This window comes from Camellia sinensis, chromosome 7 (assembly GCF_055761805.1).
Source record: "Camellia sinensis isolate YWXY chromosome 7, ASM5576180v1, whole genome shotgun sequence".
Lineage (NCBI taxonomy): Eukaryota > Viridiplantae > Streptophyta > Magnoliopsida > Ericales > Theaceae > Camellia > Camellia sinensis.
Window position 1 is genome coordinate 135,073,102 of NC_138967.1, and position 22,330 is coordinate 135,095,431.

The following is a 22,330-nucleotide window of genomic DNA, read 5'->3' on the forward strand; positions in this document are numbered from 1 at the left end:
TTCTTGGCAGTTGGGATATTGTTGTCCTATTTCCCAAAGAAAAACTTTATATCCCAAGCCTACTTACTTTGATTACATTATTCAATTGGTGTTTATGTTATTTTTATTTTTTTTTTATTTGTATGGTACTAATTTGTAGGTAATAAAAGAAAATAATGTTGTTGATGAGTTGGCTAGTTGTGGTTGGAAGCCAAAATTGGGCATAGCATGTCATTTGACTCTGAACTAGCTGCGTATGACTTTTATAATAACTATGGCGGAAAGGTGGGCTTTAGTAATAGGAAGGCATATGCACACAAGAACAAACAAACTAAGGAAATAACTTCATGGACTTTTGTATGTTACAAAGAGGGAACTCAAGGTATTGACAAGCGATATCCACTAGTAAAATTTTCGAGACAAGGGGTGAGATGTAATTGTGGTGCCCAATTGAGTATCAAGTTACATAGAAATTTAGGAAAATATGTTGCAATTGATTTTGTTGAACATCATAGTCATGACCTTGTTCCTCAAGAGTGCATTCATATGTTGCCATCCCAAAGAAAAATATCTACCACCCAAGCAATTGAAGTAGAATTGGCTTCAAAATATGGAATTCCTTTTAGGTCTACTTATGAGCTATTTAGTAGGGAATCTGGTGGAAGAGCATTACTTGGCTTCACCAAATTGGACCAAAAAAATTACTAGAGATCGAAGAGACAAAAAGATTTGGGATATGGAGAAGCGGGTAATGTGTTGCAGTACTTTCGTAAGAAAACAGTGGAAAATCCATCATTTTATTATGCAGTCCAATTAGATTATGAAGAGCAGATAAGTAATATATTTTGGGCCGATGCTCAAATTATAATGGACTATGCTCAATTTGGTGATGTAGTGACCTTTGACACTACTTACAAATTAAATAACGAGCATAGACCTTTTGGAACCTTTGTTGGATTTAATCATCATCAAGAAACAGTTATATTCGGTGCAGTGTTGATGTATGATGAGACTGCCGAATCATTCACATGGTTGTTTCAGATTTTTTTGAAGGCAATGTCAAACAAAGCACCAAAAACTATTTTCACAGATCAAGATGTTGCGATGGCTAAGGCCATTCCAATTGTCATGCCTAATACAAACCACCGACTTCGCACATGGCATTTGATGCAAAATGCTGTGAAGCATGTAAGTTCTTTTTTTGGAGATGTAGGGGTGAAGGGTGTGTTTTCAAAATTTATGCATGAATTGATGATGAAGAAGAATTCAGAATGCAATGGGACCAAATGCTTGATAGGTATGATGCACGCAACAATTATTGGTTGGAGCAAACTTCTGGTGTGAAGGAGAAATGCGGATGGCCATATATTATGAATTCTTAAGCAACTGGAATGAGTACTACTCAACTAAGTGAATCATTCAATGCATTTTTGAAGGATTATCTCAATTGTGATCATAACTTGATGGAATTTTTCATGCATTTTGAAAGGGTGCTCTATGACAAGAGGCATAAAGAATTGGAAGCCGAGTATAATTTGTCCCAAAAATTGCCAAGGGTTTCTATTCCAACTTTGATGTTAAAGCAAATGGCAGATATTTTCACCAAAATAATTTTTGAGGAATTCCAAAATGAGGACGTGCAGTCCATTGAAGCATCCATTGTGGGCACTATTGATGATGGTGAGAGTACCATATTCACAATTCGAACGGTGGTAGATAGAAAAAAAAGATAAGAATGTGACAATGTATAGAGATGGTTCGTTGAGTTGTAGTTGCAAGAAGTTTGAAGTGAAGGGCATAGTGTGTCGACATTGTCTGAAAGTGCTTAGAGATATATTCAATGCAGCGGACCTTCTTGCACAATACATACTGAAACGATGGACTAAAAAAACAAGGGCTGAAAGTGCGAAAGATAGCTGTGGGTATGACGTCAAGGCTGATGTGAAATTACATCAAAGCGACCGATATAGGTCATTGATGAATATGTTTAGAGCAATAGCAAGTAGAGCTGCTGAAAGTGAAGAAATTTATCATTTGTCACTGGGAAAAGGTGAAGAATTGAGTGTAATGGTTGAAGACAAATTAAATGTGCACACTTGTAGTCAAGTGGAGGTCACTGAATTGAGAAATTCCTCAACTAACACATGCCCACAGAGTGATGGAGTAGATTGTCCAATCTAAGCTAAGGAACTCAAGAAAAGACAAGCAACTAGTAAGGGAAGAAAAAGGATCAAGGACGGGATGTAAAAATCTATTGCAAAGAAGAAAAGAATGCAATCGAAGTAGGTAATTACACAAAATTGTTGCATATGATTAAATGATATTTTGTTTTGTGTTATGTGTTATGTGATATTATGTGTATTGGAAAAGTAATGAATTAAAGAAATTGGTCATTTTTAGGGTGATGCTTTTTGTACTCCCGAAGGTCAATCTGAGCCTCCTGCCGCTATGGGTAATAATTCTATTCAGGTAATATTTACTATTGTGTACAACCTTGTATTAATTTTGTTGGATTGGTTATTCTTGTAATCTAGTAGAGTGATATTTATTATTTTGGTATTTTTTTTTTTTTTTGCATGTAGGATGGTTCTTTTTGTGCTTCCCAAGGTCAATCTCAACCTCCTTTGGCCATTGGTAATCATTCAATACAGGTAATATTTAATATTGTATGCAATCTTTGACATGCATAGACCTTAGAGAAATTGAACCTCATACGGAACCATTGTTTTACTTTATTAATGTTGTTGGATAACTAAGATTCCTACATATCTTCATTGGTTCTTCTTGCAATGCAGTCATGTGATTTTTTTTTTTCTTGCATTGGTTGTATAGGGTGTTACTGTTTATACTCCCCAAGGTCAATCTCAACCTCCTTTCATCATGGGTAGTAATTATGTTGAGGTAATAATTCATATTGTGTGTTTTTTAAAAATAAAAATACCTTAGTAATTTTTTTTCATTTCATATATTATTTGCTTTATGTTGGTTTAGTTTAGGGTCATGGTTATGGTATCTATATTTCTCAATCTTAGCATGTATCTCAATCTCAACCTCTCTTTGTCATGGGTCGTACAAAGTGTTTATCATGTCATGTATCCTACATATGATCGAGTTATAATTCTTACATACTTTACATTCAAATGGTAGTATACATTGTATCAATATTTTAATAAATGTAGCACTATTGCAGGGAAGTAACATGCCTCAGTCAATGCCTTTAGTCTATCCCACTCAGACATCGTTTCAGGAGTTGCTTCGAGGTACTACTGTTCAACACTTTGCAGTCCAAATGTCGTAAGCCTCACATAGTCCTGCTGATAGTCATGTACATGGATATCCCTGAACGAACGATGATGTTATTATATTTTTTAGATTTGGGTGTATTTTTTTTATGTTGTTCAGATTTGGGTCATTATTGATGTTATTTTTTGCAATGGGAACAATGTTTGGAAATGATATGTTTGGGAACAATGGGAACAATGTTTGATGCATCTTATATTTTTATGATGTGATTTTTTGATTCTTATGCTATGAATGAGAAGAATATTCAAATTTTATTATGTTGGTTGTTCGCTGTATGATTGAGATAGAGATTTACAAGTTTAACTATTGGGAGCAGAATGCATGCATATATATACTTGGTAATGAACAGATTAATCTCACTGATATTGTGTTTTGATTACCCCCTGTAATGGACAAATTATATTACTCTGTTGGGGGAGGTTCATATTTTTGGAGCATTGATCTACAGTGGCTGCTTGTTTGTTCATGTTATCATGTTTATGACCATGAGAATGTAGTTTGGAATGGAGCTCCTAATATATGAAAATGTCATGATTTATTCTACAAAATGTCATTGATCTACATTGGCTATTTGGTGAACCTGTTGCTAGACAAATTGAGGACCTGAATGGATGAAATGTTTATACACTTGAGCCAAGTTATACACTTATGCACTTTAAGTAGTGTGATGTTTAGACCCCAAACATATCAAATTATATTATCATTGAGCTTGTATAAAGTTCACATAACTATTACAAATAACCACATAACAAGTCCAGATAACCATATAAAAAAAAAAAAAAGTTCACAAAAATAACCACATAACCATACAAAGTGCTACCACCAAGTCCAGATAACCATACAAAAATAAAGTTTACAAAACTATTACACCTTTATAACTAACACGATACCAATTACAAGCAAAATGAACAACCCATAAATACAACACGAACTTCAATTTATGCCTGTTTCCAACTTAAGCATCTTCGCCCTCTGAAATTGAAGTTCTTTGCTTTGAAATCGAAGTTGTTTGCTCATAAATCGAAATTGTTCGGTAACAGTTGGCATATTTTCCATTTGCACTTCTCCTTCACCTCTACATTGTGAATTTGTAGGCAAACACTATCCAATAAAACCACCGCAATCATGACAACAATAAAATAATTTGTTTTTGCTTCGCTCCGTCTTGGAAATTCGAATAGTTGCTTTTTTTATGACATTTAGGACAATTTTTGTTGCAATACGTCAATTGATTTGAGATATTGCCGTTAACACTTGAAGTTGACATCTGCACAATTATATACACAATTCATAGGTGAAAGGCTTATTCTATTTATAGATAGCTTGTAGACATAACAGTCAAGCAAAAGTACATAGTTAAATAACAAGAGATCATATTCTCTCATTTCATTGGACTTCACAAATCAATGTTTTGTCAATGTGATGGATCACAATATCACCGACCTTTTTGTTCACAAATTTCAACCATTATTGATTTAAATAAATGATCTTCCATTGAACTATATGAATTGAATTAACAAACTTTAGGGAAAACCATTGATGACACAATTCTACAACATTACTGAGCTCAAGTTCCAAATCAACATTTTCAAGATAATAGTGATATAACTACGTAACTTTTGTATTATATAAATGTGTCAAGCTATCCAAATTTTTTAACGGTTCGATTTCATTCTACTTAGAATTCACAACAAAGCATTTTCTCATTCATAACATTTGAGTCCAGTTGTTTTTTCCTAGAGTTAAAACTTATGTTCACACTAAATCTCAACAAAAGGTTATGACTTTCAATTGATGATGGAGAGGATGCCATACCAATTTTATTTAATTTTAAAAATATATAAATTTATACATATATTGCCACTGAAATGCATAAAAAACTATGTGCATCCTTACTACCACCATGCTCATCAAAGAAACCATCATCAATAGATCTAGAAACTGTTCCTGCTATCATACTCAAATGACATTATCAACTTAAGATTAGGTACATGGAGATCTGTTCTCATCAATTACTAAAACAAGGGTTAAGCACACCAAGACCCCCTTGTTTTATGAAACAAAACCCTTGGATTCCATTAAAGGGTTCATGTAAACCCCTTGAAGATTAAAGACAATACAGAAATGAGTAAAGAGAAGATTAAAGATATATCTGATCATTTTTTTTTGATACAGAAAAGATATATCTGATCATTGAAGATTACAAATAAATATTATAGAAATTAACATCATCAATGTGGTGAGTTTAAAGAGGTTGCTGTAAACTTTTAATAGAAATTTAAATTCCAGATTTCAAGTTAAATCCAAAGAAAAGAATAATAATAAAATTCATCAATTCCAGATTTCAAATTAACATCACCTATAATAACAAATGTGTACTTCAAACTATTAATGGAATTAATTCAAGCAATATATATATATATATATTTGGAGTGATTATGGTCCTTCACTCTAAAATCTGTTCTTATTGTTCTATATGACAAACTTTACTGTTTTCTTACAATTGTGCAATTATTGATCTTATTCACCTACATTGTCAATCATAGAATGCAAAATGCATCAATCTCTTGTTCAGATATTCAAAATGCATCAATCTCTTTCGAGTGTGAATGTCATAATTTTTTTTTTTAAAATAATCAAAGTAGAGGTAGAGAAATGGGTAGGGTTCTTGTAAATGACCCATGGTTCAAGTTTGATACACCAAACATCTGTATCCAACTCGAAAATAAAGCTTCAAAATTCATCGTGCAGCTAGAAGGTTCGTAGGATACTAGAAATGGATCTCGTCGTCGCCCTCTCTGTTCGTCTCTCGTAGCCTCAATTGCCTCACCATCGCCTCTCCTCACCTCGCATTGCCTTCGTAGCCTCTCCATTTGTCGCCTCCGCCACCCTTGCCTCGCCTTGCTTCTGCATCCATCGCCTCCGTTCATCGCCCCTCTCTCTCTCGTCCAGATCATGCCTCTTCAGTCGCAGAGGCTAGGGTTCAAAATAAGAAAATGGAAAATCAAAATAAGAAAGGGAAAAAATATATATATATATATATATATTTCAAAATGACGTCGTTTTGGAGGGCGACAGAAAAGGTGCAGCCGAGAATCTGGACTCGTGTGATAACAATATCCCTCATCATTTTTATCAAATTTAAATTTGAATATTTGATATTAAATGAATTTTTTATTTAAATTTAATAAAAAAAATAATCCACCGTTGTGACACGGTCCACGTATAAAGAAGGGCACACAACAGGTTGCTCTTTTGCCGACAATTGTTCAATCAATCATCGTTTACCTTGTCATCACCAGTTCCCATCTTCCCTTTTGACTCCTCTCTCTCTCTCTCTCTCTCTCTCTCTCTCTCTCTCATTTTCTTCATAATCAAGCTCTCTCGCTTACTCCATCCATACCATACCCAGTCTTCTGATAAAGAAAATCTTCAAAATCACTCACTTGTAGACGCGCGCACACACACAGAGAGAGGGATAGAGAAATGGCAATGAATGGGCCTGGATCGTGCAGTCCGGCAGTGTTGAAGGCGGGCTTGGTGGTGATGGCGTTGTGCTTGGCAGGGTACATAGTGGGTCCGCCTCTCTACTGGCACTTCATGGAAGGTTTAGCCGCCGTGAGCCGCTCTTCCTCCGCCTCCTCCTGCCCTCCTTGCCTCTGCGATTGCCCTTCTCAACCTGTCCTCACCATTCCCCAAGGTACCCTCCCATCAAAACCCCTCTTTCAATATCTCTTAGATCTGTTCATTTTCTTTCATTTCAATTTACCTCTTCAATTATAAAGATTCTGCATTTCTTTAAATATGATTGCTAGACTTAGGGTTGAAAGTAATTTAGCTGGTAGATAATATCATGATTTATTGCGTTTGGATTCTTAGTGATCATTTTACTCAAATAGTGAGTGTGGTTCATTGTTGTGAGGCATACTACTTCAATCGATGACTTCGGTTCTGTCACAGCTAGTTAATTACGAATATTTGGGTCTTGTCCTTCTCATGTCCTAACTAGATGTCTATGCTTGTTTAAGCTTGCTAACATTTGTATTACTTGCCCATATATCTCCCCCAAGTTTCCATCTAGTATCTCTGATGGTAGGGGTAACTTGGGGATAAAAAGGATGTACTGGTTTTCGTTGGTTACCCCATAATTGCGGGGGTTTTGCTTCTAGCTAGTTGTTTGTTATTACTCACCCCCCATTAGGGGGGCAGTATTGGATTTATTGTATTACGTGTACATTCTTTTTCCTTAATTTATGACTTACCCACCCAAAAAAACGTTCGTGACCTAAACATGTTAAAGGCTATATCAGAGACTGTATGCTTTGCTTTGAAACCATGTTAAGGCTCCAATATGTACCACTTACATGCTTACATACAGACCTACATACCTTAGTTGCACAAAACGGGAGCGGGAACAGAAGTGGAGGAGCGAGGGCATATAGAAGTTTCTTAGGTTGGGAGCGTGTATGTAATTATTTTTTACGATGTAGTTGTAATATATGTATTAAAATATGAATAAATATTAGAGATTCATGTGAACTGCAAATTGTCTTTATTAAGTATAAATAAATATTATATAAATAGAAACTATTAGAAAAAGTTTGAGTTGTTTTCCTTTTGTTTCTATGAGGTTTATATGTTTGAGAGGTTTCTGGCTTAATTGGGAGCAAGTTTCTTACAAGTTTTCTCACTTGGGAGCACAAAATCACGTTTCTTTGTAAGAAACGTCACTCAAGTACAAGGTTCTTGCAACTAAGCTACATACATGCAAATGTACATATAATTTGAAAGAAGTTGTGCCTTACGGTTCAATAGAGACTAGAGAGTCTTTGCAAGTAATCAAAAAGCATATGTGAAGAAGTGCATGATTGTGAAGTTGTCACAAATGATGAGCTTAACGAAGGAACAAAACAAAAATGAGCATAAAAAATTACATAAAAATCTTAGATTCAATGGATGGAAGAAAAAGAAGGAGAAGTGCAATATAATTGAAATTAGATGTGTGGATGTTTTACAGATAAGAATTTGGTTATTGGCTACTCTGTAGACATTGATGGGTAGACAGTTCAATAGTGTTCAATTGATGCTTCTCCTTAGAGGCTACTCTTCTATGTACTTGTGTTCGGGGTTAGAAAGGATGATTTTCTTGTTCTGGCTGCCTTCTAACCTGATAAGGTGAACTTCAATGGGAGTTATCTAATTAATTGAGGATAGAGAATCTTTAGGGAGGTTACATTTATATGATTAGGGACGTGTATGAAAGTGTGGTCACCACTATTAAATCGCCTGTTAGAGAGACAAGTGAATTTCTAATTACTGTGGGGTTACACCAAGAATTAACCTTAAGTCTTTATCTTTTTTCTTTAGTTATGGATGAGTTGACAAGAAATATTGAGAATAATGTGCCATGGTATATGTTTTTTGCAAATGATATCGCGTTAGTGGATGAGATTAGAAAAGGAGTTAAACACTTGAAGAGAAGTACTTCAATCTAATGGATTTAGGATAAGCAGAACTAAGACAGAGTATATGAAATGTAATTTTAGTAAAAGTAACAATGGAAGTAGAGGAGAAGTGAAGATTGAGAACCAATAACTACCTAAGAGTGAATATTTTCATTATTTAGGATCAATTATCACAATGGCTAGGGAGATTGGAGTGGATGTGGTCCATAAAATTAAGGTAAGGTTGCTTAAATGGAGGTCTGGAATACTATGTGATAAACAAGTACACACTAGACTAAAAGGAAAGTTCTATAGAACGACTATTAGATCAGTGATTTTGTATGGGACGAAATGTTGGGCAACTAAAAAATATGTAGATAAGATGAATGTTGATGAGATGAGGATGCTAAGGTGGATGTGTGGCATGATTAGAAAAGACAGAGTTAGGAATGAGTATATTCATGAATGGATATGAGTAATACTGATAGAAAAGTTAAGAAAGAATAAATTGAGATAGTTTGGTTATATACAACGAAAACCAACAGAGACAGTAGTGAAGAGATACGATACAGTGACGGTAGATGGAAGTGTCAGGGGAAGGAGCAGACCTAGATTGACGTGAGCTAGTAGAGTTAATAGAGATATGAATCTCTTTAATTTGACTAATCAAATGGCCGTTGATAAGAGTCGAGTGAAGAAAAAATATTCATGTAGCCGACCCCATTTAATGGGACTTAAGACTTGATATGGTTTAGTATATAGAGCATCTTTAGGGATGACCTCAGGAATTTGATTTCGTTTTAATCTACGAGTTTGCATGAGAGAAGCAATTAAGACATATATTTTGGGATGCATCGAGGTTTGCGTAGATTGCATCTTGACAATTGAAATTTGTTGAGGTGCGTTTCCTTGACTGCCTTTATCTTATTGATGATTCTGCTAGGAAGAAAAGTGAAACTCATGCCATGTGAATTGGCCATCTTGGATTCTCAAGTGCACATTACTTTGATGTTTCATTTAGGTGAACCTGTGTGCTTCAAAGAACATGTTGCGCTACAACTTCATATTTACGACTAAATGCATAGAAGTAAGACAACCTTCATTTTTAATTTTTCTATTATGCATTTTATTGGGCTTAACCATTGTTGCTTAATTTTTTTTTTAAAAACTATTTTGGAGACTTTCCTTTCCCTTGTTGTTATTGAACTTCACTCAACAGCTATGAAGCATGGACATGCCAAAATGGAAGCCGTGGCGGTGTCGGATACGGGGACACGCCGGGGACACGTACGGGACACGACATCTGGTGTGTCCCCTTAATTTAATTAATTTTTTTGCGAGGGACACGGCGGAGACACGGCGGGTACAAACGTGTCCAAATCTAGACACGCCATGGGACACGGGAGAAGAGTAAACGAAAGAGAAAAGGAGTACAAACCTGGCCAGCGACTTCTCAGACTTCGATCTCGAGCCAATCGACCTCCATCCAGTCCATTTCGACGATCCAGTCCACTTCAACTCAAAGCTTTCTCTCTCGCCTTCAACTTCGCATTTGCAGAGCTCTCTCTCTCGCCTTCTCTCTCCCTCGCGATCGCTTCTGTCTCCCTCTCTCTCGTTGATCGCGATCACTTCTCTCCCTCTCTCTTGCTTTTGCTTCTGTCTCTCTCTGTCTCTTCTGTCTCCCGTCTTTATCCTTGATTCATATAGGAGAATAATATATGTAACTATTATTATAATAACTATTATTATTATATGTTATAATAGTTATATATTATATAATTTATATAATAACTATTATTATATATTATATTAGTTATATAATATATAATTTTTATATTATAACATAAATGTACTTATAAGATAATATATAATACATTTTATAAGATAATATATACTTATTAATAAGTAAATAATTAAGCACATGTATGTAAAATAAAATAAAAAAATTAATTGGAACACATGATTTAAAAAAATATAATAAATAAATAAAATAATTAATGTGTATTAAAATAAAAATATTTTTAAAAATGTTAAAAAATTTGCCGTATCTCCTGCCGTGTCCGTATCCCCATTTTTTAGAATTGCCGTGTCCCATGTCCGTGTCTGTGTCCGTATGCGTGTCCGTGTCCGTGTCTGTGCTTCATAGCTCAAGAGCAATCCACCCTTCAGCTTTATAGAAAGACATCTGAAAGGGTTGAGATTCTTTTTATAGCCATATTTACTTTAGTGTTGGGAATGGGGATCGGGTGAAATTCTGGAGACATAAGATGATGTGGTGATGATAGTTTGGAGGATGGTTACCCAAACCTGGCTTGTATTGCATTTAACAGGGATGTTATTGTTAGAGATTACCTCACTTCAGATGGTGTCGATATTTTTTTGGAGTATCTTCTTGAGGAGGGAGCTTAATGATTGGAAATTGTCAATATTTTTTTGGAGTATCTTCTTTGCTTCGTAAATATAATTAAACCTTCAGTGGTTTCCTTCGCTGGTCGTGGATGTATTTTACTCAGAGAAGCTCTAGCTCGATCGGATGAATCATCATCTGAGTGTGTCTTCACTTACCCTCATCATCTCAAGACCAATGCATGTTCATTCTCTGGCCAAACCTGCCTTCCCATTGTGCTTGGTCAGTTTAAACCTTCAGCACCAACAGCCACTATCAAGCAACTTACACTAAGTAGATCTCCTGTCTAGTATCAACAGTCTCCAGAAGAGCACCCTAATGTTGTCATGTTTACCTAGGCTGGGAACAGGGCCTAGGAACCCCTTCTCGAGATCATAAGAGGATCTGTGGCTAGACTTGAGAGTTCATTAAGATGCCTTGTTAGCTACCCCTTTCCTCAAGGGGACTTGCACCTTGATCAGTCTTTAGAAAGTGAGAGATCTACAAAAAGGCCAGATTGACCAAGACATGTGACATTTTGTGTGAAGTATCATACCTAACTTTTGCAGCGTTATGATATAGTCTTTCTATATGAGGTTTTTGGGGGATTTGTCCATCTTCAATGAGGTTTCGGATTCATGAGCTTTTTGGTTTAGTTATATGCACCGTGTGTATAGGTTTTGCGCCCCCTTCTGTCACTTTTCTTTAATATATTACTCATAAAAAAGTATGTTTGTAAGATTAATCTAATGATGACATTTTTTTATGATTAATGTACTAAACCATTGTTTAATCACTATTGAATGCCATGTCTTCCTGTTGAATATACTTTTTCTATACTTGGCTAGAATTTTGATGGGCATTCTTTTGCATTTAGAACTTCTTGTTTTTGATATAGAACCCAAGGTTGTCAGGGTTTGCATGTTGGCATTAATTGAACTGAATAGTACTATAGCCTTTTCTGCCATTATTTAAATTTTCTTAAACATGTATTGATTTTGATCCTTTGGCTATCTTTCTTGCAGGACTGACCAATGCGTCATTTGCAGGTGAGTTTTTTATTATTAATTTATAATAGAGAAAGAGGATGCAAATTGTTTTGGTTTGGTTTTATTGAAAGAAAATTAACATATTTCTCCCCCACTTGGTTCCACACGCATCTTTTGTTTCATTTCTACTGGACCATCAAGTTCAGTTAAAATTATCCTGATATAAAGGGCCCTTCGAAATTAGTGCCTCTCTGCCCCTTTTTATTCTCAGTTTATGTTTCTGTTCTACTCTCCCAGTTTTAAATATGTGGTAGGAATTATTGAAGAGGAATTTGGTCAACCTGTAATCATAGTTGTCAAATCATGAATCGTATCATGAATCGAAATCCTAATTTTGCGAATTGTGACTCAAATTGAATCGAGAATCGTTAAGATTCAGTACAAACTATATGTTTATATAATAAAAAAAATAAAAAAGTACAAACTATAAAAATGATATTAAACAATCGTATATATGAAAAAAATTAAATAAATTGATTTTGGCACATGTTATAAAAATAATTCTTATATAAGAACATGATTACACTGTCTAATTGGGAAATACGGGTCCAAATCTCACCAATTATAAAAGTATTCAAATATTATATTATAATTTTTCTTGACATTCAAAAAATGGACCAATCAACCTTATATGAAGTATAATAATAAGAAAAAATTAAATAGAATCCTTTTACTTTAAAACAAAAGTAAAATCTTTTAATTTAAAACTTAAAAACACTTTGAAAGTTGTGTGTTTATTGTTCAAAAAAAATAGTTGTCAAATCATGAATTGTATCATGAATCGAAATCCTAATTTTGCAAATTGTGATTCAAATCGAATCGAGAATCGTTACGATTCAGTACAAACTATATATTTATATAATAAAAAAAATAAAAAAAGTACAAACTATAAAAATGATATTAAACAATCGTATATATGAAAAAAATTAAATAAATTGATTTTGGCACATGTTATAAAATAATTCTTATATAAGGACATGATTACACTGTCTAATTGGGAAATACGGGTCCAAATCTCACCAATTATAAAAGTATTCAAATATTATTTTATAATTTTTCTTGACATTCAAAAAATGGACCAATCAACCTTATATGAAGTATAATAATTAGAAAAAATTAAGTAGAATCCTTTTACTTTAAGACAAAAGTAAAATCTTTTAATTTAAAACTTAAAACACTTTGAAAGTTGTGTATGTTTATTGTTCAAAAAAAATAAAAAAAATAAAAATAAATGGTTGTGGAACAATTGATTTTAACTAACTCGACCCATGTACTATTGAATTTGAACTATATTTGTTTCAATAAAATAGCAATAGATAATACGTGCAAGCAAGTTACTTTATCCTTAAATATCCATATATCATGATATTTTTGTTTTAGGTTGTATTTGGTTGGGCGATTTGGGGAGAGATTTGGAAGGGAAAGAGAAAAAGTGTGAAATTAGGTGAAATGTAGGTATATTTTATTCACATTTCACTTACATTTTCTCTTTCCCTTTCAAATTTCTTCCCAAATTTCTTAACCAAACACTGCCTTAAGGGAAAAAAAAATGGAAAATATGTTAAGAATATGTTGGGTCTACTAGATCTGATTGAATCCTTTTAAAAACTCTCTGATCACCAGAACAACAACAAATCATGCATGGGTTTGGTTATTTTCGTACTAAATAGTCTTTAGAAGTTATATTTTGTCATTTTCACTAAAACAGAGGTAAAAAAATGGTCAGAATTTGTTGGATATGATAGTTTCGGGAAAGCATTAATCGTGAAAAGTGAATCAGATCGTGAATCGATTATGAATTGTGCAATTCACTCTAGATTCTTTCCCAAAATAGATTTAACCCATAGATTCATATTGATTTATGCACAAATCACAAATTGTAAGATTAGGATTTCAAGAAAATTATCTTCTCCGTCATTATTTTACTGATGACTTGTGTTTTTACTAGGATTCTAATCTAATTTTCGAGTGGTGAGGAATCCACTTCAACCTACGGGTTCAATTTTTTTTGATAAATAATCACACTTTATTAGAAGCGCACATCAAGGCAATGCAAAGAATACAAAATGACAAACCCACATAGGGATCAAAAACTAACTAATGAAATCATCTACATTCTACAAAAGCCAAGACATTTGGATCAACTGAAACTGTAACCAAATTATGCAACATAATAAGAAGCCTGCTCTCCAACCACGGAATCGAATGAGACACACCCTAGAAAAACCTATGGATTCGAATTTTCATAATCTATGTAAAGCAAAATTGTTCAAAACTGTCCCATCCCATAAATATGTGGCCCAAACGTTCCATTTCTGCTTTTCCTGATTTAGGAAGGTTAATTGGTTTCTACAAAATGTTATAAGTTTACAGGTATGCATATGACAAGAACAACATGCAATAATTTTTGTTAACACGAAAATGCCCAATGATTTCATATGTATTGATTGTCGCTTCTCATGATTAATTATAACACGTTGGCAAAAGACAACATTAGAAGCATGGTTATCAGAATCCTGATCTGGATCGTAGAATCTTAAGATCTTACGACTCTAATTGGTCCAAACGATTCAGATCACATTAGGATCTTAAATTTAGTAGGATCTTAAAATGATTACGATCCTGGTCATAAAATCATGTAGAATCGCATTAGGATCTCGATTCTACTACGATCCCGATCCTATAAAAAAATATATATTATTATTATTATTTATTTCTTATATACGTATGTATATGCATATATTTATATAAGAAATTCGACTATAAATTCTTTCTACAAACCTCTCTTCTAATTTATGATAACATAAAAGATGCAATATATCAAATTAAGCATTTTTCTTTAACGATTTTACAATTATTTAACATACATTATCATTATAGGTAATTTATTATTTTATTTTATATTAAAGGTAGAATCTTACGATCCTCGATCCGATTCTACGATCTGATCCACAAATCCTTCCCAACGATCTCACCTAGGATCCCAATTTAACAACCTTGATTAGAAGACAACTGGAACAAATAATAAGGAAGTCGTTGCATACCATGTAACTAAAATTTATGATTTAACTGCAAGAAAATTTGGATATTGTGTTTTTAATTGAATATAAATCCTACTTTCTCTTCCACATACATTGTGCCTCCCTTTACTTTTGATGCCAGATGGTACATGCCTCTATTGGTCATATGCCTTAAAAATGGGTTAATGAGCTTTGTGTAATGGAACTGACAGTCTGACACAGCCTCTTTGGTTAGGAACTTGGGATAGTGTTGTTTCCAAAAATGTTCCTCGAGTAAAATCAGATGATGAAGTGATACGGTCCATAATCATTTGAGCTTCTTTTCAGTCATAACTCATAGCATGTTGGCAATTGAAGCCAGGACCTAATTATTTTGGTTAAAGTTTTTAACTGGCAAACAATGTGCAAAAAGTTGGGGACATTTGGGAATAAGCAAGGTTCATGGCTTTCCCTATTTAAGAGTGGTTTCTTCATCATTTGGGTCTGTAGTTTTTTTTTTTTTTTTGTCTTTTGACCAGAAACATACAAGTATGCATATATATCTAGCTCTTACGAGGTTTACATTATGTTATGCTTCTACAATTTGATGTGAGTAATCCTAGATCGTATCAATTTTTTGAGTTACATCTCTGCCCAATTTTCCAACCTCTGCTTGTTCCGAGATCTAGGACTCCCAACTATCATGAATCTGTATATGAAACAAAAGTGCAGTGTAATACAGGTGTGTTTTAAGAATTTCATCATTTCTTTGTTATGTTGGGCACATTTTCATGCAGATTGTGCGAAGCATGATCCTGAAGTGAGTGAAGACACGGAAAAGAACTTTGCAGAGCTTTTGTCCGAGGAGCTGAAGCTACGGGAAACTGAAGCTTTGGAAAGTCAGCAGCGTGCCGACATGGCACTGCTCGAGGCCAAGAAGATTACATCCCAATATCAAAAGGAGGCAGACAAGTGCAATTCAGGGATGGAAACTTGTGAAGAGGCAAGGGAAAAAGCAGAAGCAGTTTTGTTGGCACAAAAGAGACTGACTGCGATGTGGGAATCAAGGGCTCGTCGGAGAGGATGGAAAGAAGGGGTTGCCAAGTCTCAGACTCAGTCTCAGGGAAATCATCAAGCTGCATAAAACATATGATGTTTATGAATTTGATCGACTAGGTTACCATCTGATATAGCTCTTAACATCGTAAGTTGTTTGTTATGTGGTGTTACGACACATTGTATCTGTGCAAAAGAGCACAGACCTCCTCCCAATTGTTCATTATGGAAGTTGTTCCACTTGTAACGTAAAAACCTTGGAAGCAAGGATTGTGCATCTGGAATTATGTCAGCAACAGTTCTGCAGCAATTTTTTGTCTTCTGGTTTACATTTTGCCCCGTCTTATTTTGGTCATTATATTTTCAATTGATTCAATTTTGATTTTTAATTTTAATTGTGTCAATTTGGTCTAATTGATAATGTCATTAGAATTTTTGATGGAAAATAATCACTGAATTAAATGAGATTGACTCACTGAGTTGAGTAAATAAGGGAAATTTAGCCAAAATCCCGCTATTAGACCATTGTTTGGTGAAAATGACAGTTCAATTTATTTTGCTTTATAAATCTTTTAAGGAGAAAACACATAATTGAGTAAAAACAAAGTAAAATATATATATATATATATATATATTTGGGCAAATTACATATATCCTCTTGAGGTTTGGCTAAATTACAAATACCTCCTGAGGTTTGAGAAATTACAAATTTCTCCCTGAATGCTATATTTGCATAACAAATTAGGGGGTAATTTGTTATGAAATATAAACCTCATGGGGCAAATTGTTATGAAAATACAAACTTCAGGGGGCGGGATGTAATTTCCGAAACCTCAGGGGGTATCTGTAATTTAGTCAAATCTCGAGGGAGGTATATGTAATTTGCCCTATATATTTTTTAGACAATATTGTCAGAGTAATATGTTATTGTGAACCAGAGTAACATGTTACTATCAAACAGAGTAACTGTTAAATAGTGTAACATGTTACTGTGAGACAGATTAAGCGATTTTGAATTAAATATTATTGCTCTCATTGATACTGGTGCTGATCTTAATTGCATTTAAGAATGATTACTCCCTACTAAATATTATGAAAAATATCGTGAAAAATTAACTTCTGCTAATGGTAGTAAAATGTACATTAAATACAAACCATTAAATAAAGTTTTAGAATGGATTAAATATTTTATTCCTAATAAAAAAGATTTGATTAAAAAACTTAGTCAAGCTGTTATTTTTAATAAATTTGTTTTAAAAAGTATTTTTTGGTAAATACAAATTCATCCTAAAGACTATAAAAATTATGGGTGCTGTTATGGTGTGCAACCCCTTAAGGTTGCACATCATATGCAACCAACACAAAAGGTGTAAGTGGAAGGTGTAAACATAAAACAGGACAGCAAACAGAAAGGCGTAAGTGTAAGGTGTAAGTTGCACACTTAAGAAAAGTTCTAAAACTGTTTTTACTACCCCTTTTGGTCACTATGAATGGAATGTCATGCCATTTGGATTAAAAAATGCTCTTAGTGAATTTCAAAATATAATAAATGATATTTTTAACATCAATTTCAACTGTAATAAATATATATTTTTAAGAATTTCGTAGTCAATATGGATCTTATTTGATAGATTTTGATAAGAGAATTTTACAAATACTAATTTTATTAAAAACCGACATCTACATCAAAAGTTATATTATGTTAAAGTTCAATATTTTGATAATAATGACATGTGTTAGACTTTTTAAAAAAAACTTTTATGTTTGTCCTTAATGTATTAAAATTTTATTATGAAAGGATTTTGATCAAATTTTTATATTTATAATTTTGTTTTTAAAATTACGACACATCAATTATATGTGTATTCTTTTAGTCAGAAATGCTCGCAATTGCACTCAATTAAATTAAATTAAGATAATTTTATAAATTTATGATCAAAACCGAATTAATTAAAATTATAGCGTTTAATGCTTGTTTGTATCTGCATTCTTGGTCCCGCTGTTGGCAGATGCGTATTAATCACAAAGAGTTGTGACGTGGGACCCATTTCAATTTGGTGCGAATAATTTAGGCTTTAATAATAATATATCTAATCCTATCGCACCCAAGATTTCAAGCAAATCCAAGCAAATCAAATGGGGTCTGGTTCAAAAGAGATATAATAATTATGTTTAAGAGCGTAAAAATGGCTTGTAACTTGTGGGCGATCTAAAATCCGCCTACGGTTTGGGTGGGTCTGTTCCGTTTAAGTCCGAGTCTAAACCTAGCCTGAGATCTTGGGTTAGAGTCTGGGCCATTATTTTGAAATTCGGCCTAACCCGACTGGCCTAGCTTATGGCCTAACCTATCGGTCCGCTTAAGAACCAATCCACTTAAGGCCCAATATTTTTTTTTTATAAAAAATAATAAAATTTTAATAAAAAAAATTTTAAAAAATAAAAAAATTTATTTAAGCTCATCTAAACCCAGACCCACCGGCCCAATGGCCTACCCAAGACTTGAATATTTTTAAGTTTAGATCTAATTTCTTAACCCGTAAACCAGTCCGGCCTGACCTAAATTTTAGTAAGAATCCGCAAAACCTGACATATACCGAGCCATGCCAAATTTACATTCCTCTGAAGATTGCAGTGGGAGTTCTCTCTCTCTCATCAATCATCAGTGAGCAGTCAGTCACTCCAATAATGGTTCAGCATTTTTGTGGCTCAAAATTGAGTAGGCTAGATAATGGGCTGGCATGGTCCTGGGCCTTGTCGGTCGATATTGCCTCTTAGACAATAGTTACTGCACATTTTTGGAGATTTTAAATTAAATATTAAAATAAAATTTTATTTAGTTAAATTTTTTAAAAGTTAAACCTTTGGCAATAAGAATTATTAGATCCTTATGTGTTAGGTTTTACTGACCATCTATCTATCTATATAAATAAAATGAGATTCTTACTGAGAAATTTTATGAGAGTTTTAATAGTTAATATTAATTTTTTTTAATTTTTACAAATGAGATTTTTAATGAGAAATTTTATAAGAGTTTTAATATTTCATACTAATTTTTTTGATTTTCGTAATTTTAAACAATTAAAAAAATTTGTATTGATTAACTTTCATTTAACCATATAAAAATAAAATTCTAATTAGTTTATGATTTATTTGATAATCCCACATCAGAAGAAAAAAAATTGAGTTGTTTTATTCATATAAAGTGAATCTTATACTCTCATTTAATATTGTAATTGTGCATATTTCAATTTAATATAATTTAAATTTTAAAATAAAATTAAAAAGTTTTAATTAATTAATATTTGTGTAAGTTGATTGGTCCTTTAACCTAACCGATTAGGTTGAATCTTTTTTGATTTGATTGATTCGTTAGTTTAATCACAATTTTAGCAATTTTATCAATATATATTAATTAGATTTGTTCGATTCGAAATAAGTTAAAGATTGATCTGATTAAAGATTGAATGATTGAGATTGTTTGATTAGAAATAAATTTTCGCCCAAATAATTATTAACTTTTATTTTATAATTACACATCAAAAAAATAAGAAAAAAATAAATTGTTTCACTTATATAAAATGAACATTTATATTGTAATGATGTGCATGCTTCAATTCAAGATATTTTAAATTTTAAAATTAAAAAAACATTTAAAAGTTTTAATTAATTAATTTTTGTATAAGTTGGTTAGTCATTTGACCTAACCGATTAGACTGAACCGTTTTCGGTTTTAGTGATTAGCCGATTTAACCGTGATTTCTCATACTGATTTTCTAAATTTTAAACAATTAAAAAAATTTATATTGGCTAGCTTCTATTTAACCATATAAAAATAAAAATGTAATTAGTTTATGATTTATTTTATAATCTCACATCGGGAGAAGAAGAAAAAAGTAAGTTGTTTTACTTATATAAAATAAATCTTATACTCTCATTTAATATTGTAGTGCTGTGCATAGTTCAGTTTAAGACAGTTTAAATTTTAAAATAAAAACTAGTATATGATATGATTTATTTTATAATCCCACATGGGGAGAAGAAGGAAAAAGTGAGTTGTTTCACTAATATAAAATGAATCTTATACTCCTATTTAATATTGTAGTATTGTGCATAGTTTAGTTCAAGACAGTTTAAATTTTCAAATGAAATTTGAAAGTTTTAATTAATTAATTAATTTTTGTGTAAGTTGGTTGGTCTTTTGACCTAGCCGATAGCCGATTAGCTTGAATCATTTTCGGTTTTATCAACATATGTTGGTTAGATTTGTTTGATTCAACATAAACTAAAAAAATATATTTGTTCGATTTGTTTGATTCAAAATAAACTAAAGATTGACCTAATTAAATATTAAACAATTGATTGCTTGATTAGAAATAAACTTTCCGCCCAAACAATTGTCAACTATTATTTTACAATCTCACATTGAGAAAAAAAGAAAAAAGTGAGTTGTTTCACTTATATAAAATAAATTTTATGCACCAATTAGGCTGAACCGTTTTCGATTTGACTGATTCGCTGATTTAAAGGTGATCTTAGCGGTTTTATTAAAATATATTGGTTAGATTTATTTGATTCGAAATAAATTAAAGATTGACCTAATTAAATATTAAATGATTGATACTGTTTGATTCAAAATAAACTTCCCATATGAACAATTGTTAATTTTATTTTACACAATCTCACATCAAGAAAAGAATAAAAAAATGAGTTGTTTTAGTTATGTAAAGTAAACATATGTTCGCATTTAATATTGTAGTGTTATGTATATTTCAGTTACAAACCGTTTAAATTATAAAATAAAATTGAAAATTTTAATGAGTTAATTTTTATGTAAGTTTGTAGGTCTTTTGACTGATTTTTATATATATTGTTTTATTTCTGAAAGGTATGTTTAAGTTTTATGACAAACTTTAACATAGAATAAACTAAAACTAAAAAATTTATAAAATAAAATATATTTTTATTCTTTTTTTTTTCATCTTTACCAATTAAATTATGGCATTCATTTCTTATTGTGAACTTAAAATATATAATTAATGACATAATAACTGCAATGTATATATATATATATATATTCTAATAAAATGGTTAAAATTTAATTCATTTTAAATTATTTTTCTATATTTCTAAATAAATTTTATGTTATTACTTAATTTTAAAATTATTTTGAATTATTTATTTAACCCATGCATTGCACGGTTCATATGCTAGTATTTATTTATTTAAAAAGTATGTTTATTTTTTTTACCTATTAATATTTTAAAAAAAATTTGGAACAAAATAAGTATTTTAAAATTTATTGGTGTATTAAAAAGATGTACCGAACTTATAGCGATCCCGGTTTCTTATTCGAACTTTATGGTGTTTCGGACTCGAGTCTTGTAGTTTAATGTTGTTGGTTATGTCTCTTTCTCCTCTTAGTCTTTGAATTTGAGTTTTGGAATGTCTTGGGTGTGATCAAAACAGGTTGGTTGGTTGTTAGTTTAGAACCTTATGGCCCAGAATTTTGGTTTTCCGCTCGAGCGGGGTTTGCAATCACTCAGTACTTTGTGCGTCTGCAAGATATACTGCAGAAGTGTTTTCCACGCTCGAGCAGAGTGTCTTACGCTCGAACGGGTTTGAGCTGTAACGGCCCTTTTGACGCTCGAGCGGCGGTCTGAAATCTGTAAAATACTGGACGAGTGTATTCTACGCTCGAGCAGGTCTCTTTGCGCTCGAGCAGATAATGCCTTGCTGTTGTGTCTTGGCACTCGAGCAGCCCATGTTGCGCTCAAGCGGGTCTAATTTTTGTATCTGACGCTTGAGCGTCAAATTCTCCGCTCGAGCGGACTGTACGTATATCAGATCCCAAAAGTGACTTTTAAATCATTTTTTCGACTTTCTTTCTCTCTCATACTTTCCAAAAACCCTAAGTTGAGAGCTTCTCTCTCTAAAATACCCTCTCTCTTTACATTTTGACCTAGATCTAGTGATCTTCTCACCCTCCTTCCTTCATTAAAAAGTTGGAGCTTCTCAAGATCTCCATTTTCATCCGAGTAGAAGTTGATTTTGTCATCCTTGGAGTTTGTCTCTTGCTTGGTTCGTCTTCTCTTCTTAAGGTAAGGATATTCTACT

The 22,330-nt window shown here is 32.7% G+C and overlaps 2 protein-coding genes across 2 annotated transcripts; both read left to right on the plus strand.

Moving 5' to 3' along the window:
- Nucleotides 1-846: 846 nt before the first annotated feature.
- On the plus strand, nt 847-1,712 carry LOC145796116 (protein FAR1-RELATED SEQUENCE 5-like). Its single transcript, XM_082881129.1, has 2 exons — nt 847-1,167; nt 1,416-1,712. The coding sequence occupies exons 1-2, from the start codon at nt 847-849 to the stop codon at nt 1,710-1,712; spliced, it is 618 nt and encodes a 205-aa protein (XP_082737255.1).
- A 4,826-nt stretch (nt 1,713-6,538) lies between these two features.
- Nucleotides 6,539-16,545, plus strand: LOC114274220 (uncharacterized). Its single transcript, XM_082879425.1, has 3 exons — nt 6,539-6,982; nt 12,138-12,161; nt 15,958-16,545. The coding sequence occupies exons 1-3, from the start codon at nt 6,769-6,771 to the stop codon at nt 16,302-16,304; spliced, it is 585 nt and encodes a 194-aa protein (XP_082735551.1). The 5' UTR covers nt 6,539-6,768; the 3' UTR covers nt 16,305-16,545.
- Nucleotides 16,546-22,330: the final 5,785 nt, after the last annotated feature.

Excerpts from the sequence above, each read along its gene's own strand:
- LOC145796116 (XM_082881129.1), top strand. The coding sequence starts at position 847 with ATGGACTATGCTCAATTTGGTGATGTAGTGACCTTTGACACTACTTAC. Across the intron at positions 1,168-1,415 it reads TGCAAAATGCTGTGAAGCAT|GATTATCTCAATTGTGATCA; the intron begins GTAAGTTCTTTT and ends GCATTTTTGAAG.
- LOC114274220 (XM_082879425.1), top strand. The coding sequence starts at position 6,769 with ATGGCAATGAATGGGCCTGGATCGTGCAGTCCGGCAGTGTTGAAGGCG. Across the intron at positions 6,983-12,137 it reads TGTCCTCACCATTCCCCAAG|GACTGACCAATGCGTCATTT; the intron begins GTACCCTCCCAT and ends TCTTTCTTGCAG. Across the intron at positions 12,162-15,957 it reads GACCAATGCGTCATTTGCAG|ATTGTGCGAAGCATGATCCT; the intron begins GTGAGTTTTTTA and ends ATTTTCATGCAG.